The sequence below is a fragment of the Eschrichtius robustus genome, chromosome 14 (genome assembly GCF_028021215.1).
Source record: "Eschrichtius robustus isolate mEscRob2 chromosome 14, mEscRob2.pri, whole genome shotgun sequence".
Lineage (NCBI taxonomy): Eukaryota > Metazoa > Chordata > Mammalia > Artiodactyla > Eschrichtiidae > Eschrichtius > Eschrichtius robustus.
In genome coordinates, this window is record NC_090837.1 from 95,979,698 (window position 1) to 95,992,353 (window position 12,656).

The 12,656-nt window shown below is 43.7% G+C and overlaps 1 protein-coding gene across 2 annotated transcripts in view; it reads left to right on the plus strand.

The window, feature by feature from the left end:
• The window catches only part of CNDP1 (carnosine dipeptidase 1), a 34,900-nt gene extending 28,581 nt beyond the window's left edge, over window positions 1–6,319 (plus strand). For both annotated transcript variants that reach the window (XM_068563717.1, XM_068563718.1), the window contains 4 exons: window positions 509–673; window positions 2,119–2,260; window positions 5,354–5,501; window positions 5,689–6,319. In XM_068563717.1, coding sequence (XP_068419818.1) covers window positions 509–673; window positions 2,119–2,260; window positions 5,354–5,501; window positions 5,689–5,755 — 522 coding nt within the window. In that variant the 3' untranslated portion in view covers window positions 5,756–6,319. The remainder of the gene's footprint in view (window positions 1–508; window positions 674–2,118; window positions 2,261–5,353; window positions 5,502–5,688) is intronic.
• The last annotated feature ends 6,337 nt before the right edge of the window (window positions 6,320–12,656 follow it).

Genomic DNA, 12,656 nt, shown 5'->3' on the forward strand with positions numbered 1-12,656 from the left:
TGGCTCCTGGGCAGACGCTCCAGGAGAGGGAAAAATGCCGAATACAAGTGGGGAGTTTACTATTATGAAGTATGTCTCTTGCCTCAGACTAGCTCTCTGGTGGCCACTGACTCAAATGTCTGTAGATTTCTTTGAAACCTTCTGGAAAATAAAATGCATTTAGCATATAAATTGCCGTCACGGCAATGATGGGATAGAAATTTACAATTGAACCCCAGTTTTGGAAAGGGCCCCTTTGCCATCTATTAACTGCAAACTTCAGAGCTGGCGTGGTGAGGGGCTCTTGTCAGTGGAAGCAGCTAGGGCAGCTGAAGGCAGCAGAGGGTCTCAGGTCCTGAGGGAAAAGTCCACCTGTACTATTAGTGCAGACATATCTAAGTACGGTGGTCACTAACTCGTCATGAATGGTGTCACAGATATACAGAAATTGGTGATACAAGCGATATAATTCAACTGGGTTTTAACTAAACACTCCTCTATATAGTAAAATGATTTTATTTTACTTTAGGAGGAACTTCTAATGCACCTGTGGAGATACCCATCTCTTTCTATTCATGGGATTGAGGGCGCGTTTCATGAGCCTGGAGCCAAGACAGTCATCCCTGGCCGAGTGATAGGAAAATTTTCAATCCGTCTAGTCCCTCACATGAACATGTCTGTGGTGGAGAAGCAGGTAACCAGAGTGCGTTGTTCTCCTGCCCAGTGGCAGTGCCATTCTGAGCACCGCACATCACAGTTTAGCAGGCAGTTCAGCTGTTCGCGTTGAAGTATCATTTTTTTTTCTTTTTTCCAATACAAAAGGGACTGGAACAAATGTCAAGAAACTGATAAATTTTTGTTCGGTAAAAATCTCTTTGCTCAATTATACGCAATTATAGTAGTCAGATAAGTAACCATTTGGAGTTGGAGTGATGGGAAATTTTTAAAAATTAAATGGTAGCTATGAAGGCAAGATTGGTTTTACTCCCAGATGGAGAAGCTAACTGCCTACGGCTGGGCTGAGCTGGGAAATCTCAAGCTGCAGTCATCAGTTTGTCTGTGATGTCTGAAATCTACACTCTGAGAGCAGCCCTTTTAATGAAAACGTTCGTTGTCTGGAGGGAGTGCGTGTCTCAGTTACCCACCAGTCATCGGTTCACCTCAAGTTTAACAGAAAGTAGACTCTGAACAGATAAGCTCAGGAAGCACCTCATCCCACCCCCGTCTACCCCACTGTCCCTTTCACTGTCTCCTCAGTGCTGATTACATCCTAAAAGACTCTCCATCCTTCCTCCCTCCCTCCCTTTTTGTCCCTCTGTCTACAACATACAAATTCCACGAGGGCAGGACCGTCCTGGTCTTGCTCACAGCTGTGACCCCAGCACCCAGAACAGTTCCTGCCACTTGACAGGTGTCCATTAATATTGGTTGAAGCAAACATTGGAAGGATTTTTTTTTTCTTTTCTTTTTGCCACACCACACGGCCTGTGGGATCCCAGTTCCCCGACCAGGGATTGAAACTGGGCCCTTGGCAGTGAGAGGGAGGAGTCCCAACCGCTGGACTGCCAGGGAATTCCCTGGAAGGACTATTTTAGAGTATGGAGTTGTTCTCGGAGGATTTCCCTAGTAGCAGATGGAACAGAGCCAAGGAAGAGAAGGGCGCTGATGACAAGGGTCCTTCACAGCTTAGCTTGGAACTGGCTCCCACTTCTCAGAAAGTTCCAAATGCATGGTATTCCCCATAAGAGTCATTAAGGTACTGGTAAGTCCAAAAAGAGTGATCAATCGTCAGATGGAGAAGTTGTACTTGTATTGTGTTTCATAATTACCAAAATTCATAATAACCAAACGTTAACAGTCAGACACCCTGGTGAGGATGGGGGGGAGGTCAGAGCTGGGATTGGAGGGTCTGGGGACGGAAGGGGCGTGAGAGCTAGTGTTCCTCCCACTGGCGAAGCTCCCAGTCCTGGAGACCCTGCTCACTCCACGCCACCCCTCCAGAAGAACTAAGGTAAAACCAAAATACTTGAATTTGTTGGGTTGAGGTTTCATCAGTTTCTTGATGAAAGACGACTGTATGTTCATGGTATGAGAGAATAACTTGAAATTTTCTCTTCCACCTGAAAATGTTCCTTTTAGGTGAGGCAGCATCTTGACTATATATTCTCCAAAAGAAATAGCTCCAACCAGATGACTGTATCTATGACGCTAGGACTACACCCGTGGACTGCAAATACTAGAGATAATCAGTATCTTGCGGCAAAAAGAGCCATCAAAACAGGTTGGACTTCAGATATTTTTTTTATTTAAAAAAATTTTTTTAACATCTTTATTGGAGTATAATTGCTTTACAATGGTGTGTTAGTTGCTGCCGTATAACAAAGTGAATCAGCTATACATATACATATATCCCCATATCTCCTCCCTCTTGCGCCTCCCTCCCACCCTCCCTATCCCACCCCTCTAGGTGGTCACAAAGCACCGAGCTGATCTCCCTGTGCTATGCAGCTGCTTCCCACTAGCTATCTATTTTACACTTGGTAGTGTATATATGTCCATGCCACTCTCTCACTTCGTCCCACCTTACCCTTCCCCCTCCCCGTGTCCTCAAGTCCATTCTCTCTGTCTGCGTCTTTATTCCTGTCCTGCCCCTAGGTTCTTCAGAACCATTTTTTTTTTCAGATTCCATGTATATGTGTTAGCACGCAGTGTGTGTTTCTCTCCTTCTGACTTCCTCCACTCTGTGCGACAGTCTCCAGATTACAGAGGGGGTGGTGCCTGGTGGAGCAGTGGATACGGCAGACGAGTTTAAAACTTCAGTATCGACTCTCCTTTTTATACGGGCTGTATTACCGTGCACAGCGCTCTAACTCATGAGTCTTCCCAGCAGCCTTTCCCCATTTTACGGGTTAAGGCTTGAGGAGATTAAGTAATTTGCTGAAGGGCACCCAGCTATTAGTGGCAAAGCCAGGGTTTAAGCTTACACCAGGAGATTTGAATTTGGAGCAAAATGATGGACTTGAAAACCTCCAGTACTCCTGGAAATGATGACCAACATTTGAAAACATGCTTTTAAAAGCACAGCTGAACTTGCCTGAAAGTAAAGGAAATCTTCTGGGATTAAAAATGAAGAAGGAGCTAAAATTTAGTGGACTGAGCAAGCTGACACGGGGCCGCCCTGTGGGGACTTGTTCTTCCTGGTCACAAGGGGGTGTGGGTTTTAATGGTCTCGGGTCAGCGTGAAGCAGAAAACGAGACCCACTACATAAAGGCCTCGCTCCAAGAGCCACGCTCACCCTGGACGGGGTGTGTGTGTGTAAGCTTGACCGTCCTTGCTTGGGTTTTCGGTGAACACAGAGTCTCCCCTGTGGATGGACCGATCTTGGCATGGGTTTGGGTCTTTAATTACTGTGTGTGGTCCTCTTCTTCCCAAGCCCATGCTGGACTGCCTGGCTGGTGCAGACAGCCCCACGGCAGGCCATGTGAGCTTTCCACTGAAGAAGCTTCCTGGATATGAGCTCCTTGTATAAAATTACAGAACACACGAGAAACTCAATTCCAGCCTATCCGACTCTAAAACCAGCGGTCTTTTCACACTCTGCTTCTCCAGAGGTAGGGAATAGCTTTATTTGTAATTTCCTCAGCGGTGCCTGTTTTGACTTCACGTATTTCAAAGTCCCGGACAGGATACATGGTTGGGGAGCAGGGACACAGGCCTGGGCTTCTGGCTGCCTGGGGAGAAGGAACAGCCAGTCTTTTTTGCAGCAGGAATGGGACACTGCCAACAGTTGAAAAGTGGGGAGCTCTCCTAAAAGCAGGGGGAGTTTTGGGGTCTCTCCAAACGTTAGGCGGGCAGACACTGGCAAGTGTTTAGATAGACTATGCACTATGTTACAGCTGGGCCCTGGGCCACACCCCCAGAGATGCTGGAGCTGGAACTGGGGGTGCAGACCTCCTTGGAGCCCTCACTCCCTGTCCGGATTATCACTACAGGGACACAGACATTAATAATCACAGGACAAGTCCAAGACTTAGAGGCGTGCTTCTCTGCATAATCATTCCCACTGTCCCAACTGTAACAGCATTTTGCCAATTTTGGAGTGATGAAAAGAGGAAGAAGGGTTAGGAAGATAAATGTAATGCCACTGAAGAGAGGCGTGTGGTTGAAATGTCAAGGCCTGACGTACTCTTGCAGGAAAGCATGGGCACCTTTGGGCCTGTTTGTGTGCTGGACCAGTTCTGCTAACAAAGTCCATCATCTTTATTCTCATTCACGCCTTGCTCTGTGGATAAAGAAGGTCGGGCACGCTCTCTCTTGCGACTGTTTCATTTTTCATTCCTGCTCCGTCACCAGCAACTTGTCCTCTAGCCTAGAAGGTTTGAACTCATCTCTTTCCAGACCCTAGGATATCCGTTAAAACTATTTCTTGGGATACCTTGAAAGTTGAGCACAAACGCTGAGACATTCAGGTGACAGTTGAGTATAGCTATTTATTTGTATATTGGTTACAAACAAAAAAAACAGATTGTCCCACCTTCGCAATATTTAATTCATGAAGCAACCATACAGGTGGGTATACCATCCTGTGGTGCTCCTGCCAAAAATGCATGACTTCTTCCAATCATGAGAAAGCATCAGACAAACCGAAACTGAGAGACATTTTACAAAACAACTGATCAGTACTCTACAAGAGGGTCAAGTTCATGAAAGTCAAAGAGAGGCTGAGAACCTGTCACAGACTAGAAGAGACTTAGAAGCAATGACAAAATGCAGTGTGGGATTCTGGATTCAATCCTGGTATAGAAAAAGGGAAAAAGTGGTAAAATTCCAATCAGGTCTGAGTCTACTTAATAATATTATTCCAATGTTAATTTCCTATTCTTGATAATTGTACAATAGTTATATGTTAACATTAGGGAAAGTAAAGGATATATGGGAACTCTGTACTGTTTTTGCAACTTTTCTGTAAGTATAAAATTAGTTCAAAACACAAATTTAGAAATATTTTTTAAAAGTAAATAATTGTACTTCCCTGGCGGTCCAGTGGTTAAGACTCTGTACTTCCACTGCAGGGGCCGCAGGTTCGATCCCTGGTTGGGGAACTAAGATCCTGCATGCTGCATGACCAAAATAAATTAAAAAGTTTAAAAGCAGACAATTGTAAAAAAGGCAACCACAGTTTTCTTCTTGACTCTATTGATGATTTTAGAATATAAATTATGTGAAATCAAGAAGCTTATCGAACCCAAGTATCAAATTAAATGATTAAAAAAAAAAAGAAGAAAAAGACAAAGCAAACACTACATTTGAGGAGATTACTGGGGGTAGTCTTGTCATTATTTTATTCAAATGCCTTCTTTTCCTGTGTTTCAGTGTTTGGGACAGAGCCAGACATGATCCGAGATGGATCAACCATACCCATTGCCAAAATATTCCAGGATACCATCCAGAAGAGTGTGCTGATGCTTCCGCTGGGCGCTGTTGACGATGGAGAGCACTCTCAGAATGAGAAAATCAACAGGTTAGTGCGTCCTGTGGGCGCGCACCCCTCCCTGCACAGGCCTGGGTCCTCACTCCGGGAACCTCCACACAGGCTGCACGCTTCAGATGCCATTTCTGTCATCACGTCTTCCTGTTTAAACTGTAGACTACTTACCCTCTGTCATCTGAATGGGAATAACAGTGTCTCTCTCTGTTTCTTTTGTTAGGTGGAATTACATAGAGGGATCCAAATTATTTGCTGCCTTTTTCCTGGAGATGGCTAAGCTGCATTAATCATGGTAGAAACCTTCCAGCCTAGGTCTGACCTACTGACAGATCCCCTTTCACACAACCCTGGGCAGGAACAAAATCTAACCATCCAGAGGAATTTGGTCCCCAAAATAATGTTTTCCCTTGTACATTTGGACCAGTAATAAAATATTTCCAAGGCGCAGACATCGGACGTGGTTTCGTGTCACCGTGCACACCTTTCTAAAGCCACAGCCATCTTCAACAACCTGATTTCCCCGAGTCCTGCTGCGGCTGCCCCAGGCCTGGACTCACGGTACCCTTCAGGATGAGGACAAGTCTCTGATGAGAGTCTCCGCTTGCAATTTGATTGGCGTGATCACTGCAGTTTGCGTTCTAGGCCTCTGAGTGCTTGACACACTGTCATCCCAGCCGGTGACTGTCCATCCTACATCACCCTTGCTTTTACCACTTGTGCCGTTTATCTTATTGACAAACGTGTTGGTCTCCAGCACTGCCTGCTGTAATTTCCCTGTGGGCTCATTTTTAGAGGAGTTACTAAAGCATGATACCGCATTAACCTCTTGCTTCCCCTTCATTTATTTTTCCTGCTTCTTCAAAAGTGTTGAAATGGAAATGATCACTATTCATATCCTTATGCCATCTGGGATTCCTTGTGCGAAAATGAGTACTTTTTAAGTTCCAAGCCTCTTTACCTTTGCTGCAATTGATGCCAACCAACCGCCCCTGCTGCAGCCTCTTCTTTCTTCCTGCCCCGTCAGTAAAGGCCTGCTCGCTCTCCAACATCTGTGCACGTGTCAGTTCGCCACCGCAGAATTAATCCTGATAGAACTCCTCTCACCCTGCTGGAATTGTACTCGGTGACTACATCTAATAAATTGCTCAAAGCTTTTAATAGCATGGTTTTAGATAGAGAGCTAATCAACCCTGACATCAGTAACACATTCTAAATTTAAAGCCATCAGCTAATGCTGCGTTCATTAATCAATTTAGTTAACCATCTTGTTTGGCTTGATTGGATTTGACAGTGTAAACAAACAAAAAAATGCAATTTTTCTACAGTTGAGTATATTTAAACAAACTGATTTAATCTTTATAAATTCATTATTTAAATCACATTAATGGAGAAGAATTTAAAGGTTTCTTAAAAATGTTTCTCTTAGGATTCTAAATAAAAAACAAGCATAACACATTCCATTGCTTCATGGGTTCTTGAAATGTCAGTTTTAAAACTTGCTGCACCTCATCTAAAATGGCTGGACCAGAGGGCCAGTAATTCGGCTTGTCCTGAACCGCGTCACAGAAATGGGACCCACCTGAGGCTTTAGCCACTTTTCCTCTGATGCTGGAGAACATTTAAATGCTGTCTGTTGAGTATGGGCAGGAATTTGATATTTTTTTGCTATTAAGCTTCGTTTGTGCTTGCCAGATTACATAGAATCTTTTGACATTTTGGATTTTGTGGGACCTAACTGGTGTATTTGGCAGACTTCTCAAGAACTAAATATACAGTAAGTTTATGATCCCCATTCATATTTTTAAAAGGGCGTTCACATTAGTCAATTAACAAGGCTGGTTAAAATGTATTGTAACCACTTCTGAGCAATGTAACATCAGTTTTACCAAGCAGCTAAATTATAAGATTACTCATTCACTGATATACGTTCCTGCTGAATCTCTGAGACCTGCAACGTCTGGTCAATTATTCAGTTACCACCAGGCAAGAAAGGCAGGACAAAGGCTGAGGTCACTGAGTCTAGGAGATCCCAACCTTGGAATGTCTGGGTGCAGAGCCATGGTTTTCTGCCTCTAGGGGTCACGATGAGTGTCCCCAGCTCTCCCAGGTCCGTCAGGGTTTTCTACCCAGCCCCAAGCCAGGTGCTTACCTGGGTTCTGCTGTGATCTGGAGTCAGAAGGGAAGTATTTTCAGGGCGGTTACACACACACACACACGCGATAGAAATCTACCCGGTTATTGGCCAGGAGGCCAGGTAAAATTTTTAAATTTTCTCTATCTCCAATCTCTGTCTTCCATTTCCAACTCATCTCTGTACTTCAGGGGTCCAGTGAAGTGCGCTGCACACAGTAGGTGCTCAACATTGCACGCTAAAATCCTCCTCTTGGTTCCGCAGCTGCATTTTTGGGCTTTCCCTGGCCTGGACTTCTATCCTTATGCTCTTTGCCGCACATCGTTCCTAGTTGAAACTGTCTTGGGAGCAGCTAGTACTGGGAAAAAGCACATGAAACAAGTCATACTGAGGTGCCATTGACTGATAACAGCGCCTGTGTATCCTCCCAGGCAGCATGTGCTGTCTGCACAGGGGCCACAAACCAGCAGCCCGTGAGCCCCATACGGCTGCCTTCAGTGCGTTTCACGTGGCCTGCACGTTGTTCTAAGCACTTCTCAACTGGATGCCAGCATCTCAAAATCAGCAGGTCTCACCCAAATGATTTCTCTTGAGCAGCAAGAAGACTGGGTAACACCGATCTGCGGCTCCTGCAGGTTGACAGCCAGCTGAGCTGAGGCGAGGTGGTGCTGAGCGTAGTGCCTGGCCCATAATATGTGCTCAATAAGTTTCTTAGACGCGGAGTAAGAAGGAAGCTCACGAATAATGCAGTTGTATTTGGCTTCTCACTTCTACTGATAAGTTAGTCTCACTTAAAAAACAAGCCCCCAAACAAATACCATTTTATGATAGGTCCAAATGATTTTTAAATACTATACTATTTTAAATATCTAGTGTTATATGTATTCAATGCCATCTAGCTATTATTTTTAAATTTTATGTTTCAATTCAAGTTTGAATACTAACTGAACATGCAATAGATAAAGTTAAATAATGAGTTGCGGACTTGATTATGTAAGATGAAATAAAATATTTGTTTCAGTGGTAATGTACCTATGGTTAAATCTAGCATAATTATATTATCTATCTGTAATACCACTGCTGTTCATGACAAGCAGCAAACTTAAACCAAGACCTAATACCTGCACATATCATTCTGTTCTTCCACTGACCAGCTCTGTAACATCTGCATTCTATATTGCAGGCCACTTAACTGGTAAGAAAGATAATCTCCCTCTTTACTATATCAAAACAACTTTCCTCTTTGGGAAGCAAGCTCTGGGAGGCCGAGGCTGGCTTGGGGGTGTTCTTTGTTCAGCTGTCCAAAGGCTCAATCAGTCGATGAAGTACAAAACCAGAAATACAGATTTTCTGAAGCAATGTGTTTTTTCTTTCCAGCATGATGTGGAAGAGAACGGATTAATGACTATAATTTCTTAACAGTTATGATAAGTAAATAAATGCTTCTGAGCTTTCTTCGACTAGGTAGATTGAAGAAAAAAAAATTGTCACTACGTGGAAAAATTTTATTTAAAAAATTATTCTAGTGTAATTTCTTATTGAGAATGAAAAAAGATGTCAGAAAAATTATGCCTTTGACTATAATAGAAAATATGAAGTTTTACATCATCTCACCTCCCACATTGAAATTCACCAAAACAGCATTCAAAGAGAACTTAGATTTAAAATTCTAGCGTGGGTGGTTAAGTGTTCCTAGAATACTTTTGTTGTTATCATAGGTAGGCATGTGAATGTAGTGGCAGAAATCGTTAACTTAAAGGAAATAAGAACTTTAAATGACACCGTTAAAAGTAAATTAGTCATTAAGAATGGTTAGTCACCAAAAATGACCAATGCTTCCTTTTCAAATTTTAAATAATTATAGTCAAATAAAGGCAGCTATCTAAATTTTATTTAAAACCCCACTTGAAAAACTGGAAGGCAGACTTCAGGGCTCCTACATCAGTACAGAGTGAGGGGAAGAGGTTTAGGAAAGGACAGCCACAGAGGGGAAGCAGCACATTCTGCATGCTCTGCCTAAGTCTCTGGATGACCTCTGAACCATGCCTGTGTGAGGCGGACGAAAGCCTCTCGGCTAAGGCTGAGGGAACTGAATGTGACTTCAGCTGCTACCATGACAGGAGAGACAAAGTTAAGGAGTAGGAGTACAGCCAGAACAACTGCCTGTTATAACGACAACAACCAACCTCTTCAGAAGAACAGAAGTGAATTCAGAGTCTCTACATTATATTACTGAAATATCTAGGATACAACCAAAATTACTGGGCATTTAGGAAAAAGGGAAACATGACTCACAATCAAGAGAAAAGAGCAAATTAATGAAGATTAACCCCAAGATGATTCATATGCTGGAATGAGCAGACAGTATGTCAAAGCAGCTATTATAACTTTGCTCAAAGACACAGTGCAAAATATGCCTTTAGTAAGTGAACCAACAGGGAATCTCAGCAGAGAAATAGAAATGGTAAGACAGAACAAAATAGAAATTTTAGAACTAAAAGATACAATATCTGAATTAAGAACAAAAATATCACTAGCTTCTTTTAACAGATGATTGGAGATGACAGAAGAAAGAATCAGGGAACACAGAGAACAGATCAATAAAAATGCAATCTGAAGGTCTGAGAGAAAAAAAAGAATGAAACCAAAACAAAAAAGGACAGAGCCTCAGTGAGTTATGTATAATATCAAGAGGTGTAATATATATTTAATTGAAATTCAAAAGAAAAAGAGAGAATGGTGAAAAATAACAGTATTTGGAGAAATAATGGTCCCAAATTCTCCAAACTTGGTGAAATACATAAATTTACAGGTGTTCAAAGTTCAGAAAACCCCAAATAGAATAAATATGAAGAAAATCATGCCTAGGCACATCACAATCAGATTGCTGAAAGCCAAAAATCAGAGAAAATTTTGCAAGTAGCCTGAGAAAAGTGACAAATTACATATAGGGAAACATAAAAGGGAGAAAAACATCTGAATGACCTCTGCTCATCAGGAAAAAATGGAGGCCAGAAGCAATGGAAAGACATCATCTTTGCCAAACGTGTCTTAAAGAAGCTCCAAAGGAGCTTTATTTTATATAAAATCTGTATATATATAAAGGATATACATATTATATATAAATTTTCCTAGAGACACAGAAAAACAAATTTTTCCTATATTCTTGGATTCTCTTGAGCATTGCATGACACGTAGTAGGTGCTTAATAAACCACAGCTATCACCGCTGTTAGTATTATCTAATGGGACACAGTCTTTTAAATGTTTTAATGAGAGTAACAATATTAGACACTATTACTGTGGCTTAGAAATTTTAGAACCTCTTCTATTTATATTAACAGAATGACGAAAGGCGGGAACTTTACCCTAAATGACTAATTTTATACACGAGTAAGTCAGGTTGACTTCCTTAAGGTCACTGTATGATGCAAAGGTCCTGTCTCAGTAAAATACTGCATGATGGGGAACTGAAAAATAAACTCAGATTTTATTTCGCTGCTCAAAGAAGGAAGATGAAATGTTAACTCAGTTCCCAGGGTAAGAAAGGTAGCAAGATCAATCTACAAATCAACAGAATGCCTCTTCAACATGGAATACGGTGCTAGCTACTCTTAAGTGTTGAGAAATTCATCACCTTCTCATCCAAGACTAACACTCTTGAACTAGCTGTTCATTAAAAGATGCCCGGTGGACTGGAAAAGGTTGACTCTGGAGTTTGGAAAGTGAGTTCCACCTTTACTAGCTGTGTGATCTTGGAACAGTTATTTGACTCTTCTAAGTTACAACTTCCTGTTGTGGGTGACGGACATGAGAATTCATGTGGATTACAGTAAAAATTCGACCAGATAATGTCTACGAAAAGTACTCTGTAAACCAGTATTTAAAACGTGATTATCACCTGTCTATTGACTTAAATAGCGTTGAGCTGGAACTGGCCTTGAGAGATGGGTTTGGTTTAGAAAGCCTACCATCATTATTATAGGACCATCCTTTAAAAACTCCGTTTACCTAAAATTATACAAATCCAATTATTTAAGAGCTTCCCCTGTACCTACAAGATAAAGTCAAAACTGCTGAGCAAGCGGTGTCTCAAGCTGATCGCAAGTGGGATGTCGCCGCTCATCTCTATATAGGTGTCCGTCAGAGCACTTTGCAAGCCGCGGTCTTCCTTCCTGGATCTCGAGTTTCCGGAGAAGGGCTGTAAGCTTCAGGTCCGCGGATGCTCCCGCAAGAGGGGCAGGCGGCGGCGGGGACGACCACGCCTCGGTCGTGCCTTACTTTCTTCCTAACAATTCTTGCGCTGCGTCGCTACCGTTATAAAAACGGTCCGGCGGGGGCTTTTTAAACACCCAGGGCGTTTTCGGCTTTTATTGCCAAACTGGCCGACCACCACACTCGGCTGCTCTGCCTCCCTTTTAGTATCGGAACTCGGCTCCTGGCTCCCTGCGGCCCGTGACTCCGAGGATCCTTTCTTGGAGTCCACCGACAGACTGTCCTCAACATCTGGGGTTGCGCACGCGCCTGGCCCAGCAGAGAAAGCGGGTCCCCGTAGACGGGCGCCTAGAAGCGCCGGGCACCGTTCGGGCCCCGGAAGGCCCAGGGCAGCGGCCGCTCGCCCCGCGCCGCCCTCTGCGCTCCCGCGCCGCCCTCGGGGTCCTCTACGGCGGGCGGGCGGGGAACGGGGTAGGGTGAGGAGGCATGGGGCACGGAAGGGGCGGACTGTCCGGAGGAATCCGCTTGGGGACTCTCCGCAAACCCCACTCGGCCCTCCGCCTCAGACACCGCCAGCCTTCCAGCCGGACGCGTCTCCCCTTCTTTAGATTGACTTCTTCGGCTTTTCGTTTTCCTCTCTTTGGGGAGGGGCGGGACTTCCGGTTCCATCTCCTAGCAACTTCCGGCGAGAGCTGACAGACAAAAAAAAACAAGAGGCACATAGGTGCCCCGGCCAGTCGGGACAGAACAAGGGAACTCGATGTGGGTTTTACTAATCCAGTTCCAGGATCCTGCTTTTTGGTCATGGTGTCCGGCGCGCAGTCCACGAAGGAGCCGTCCTGA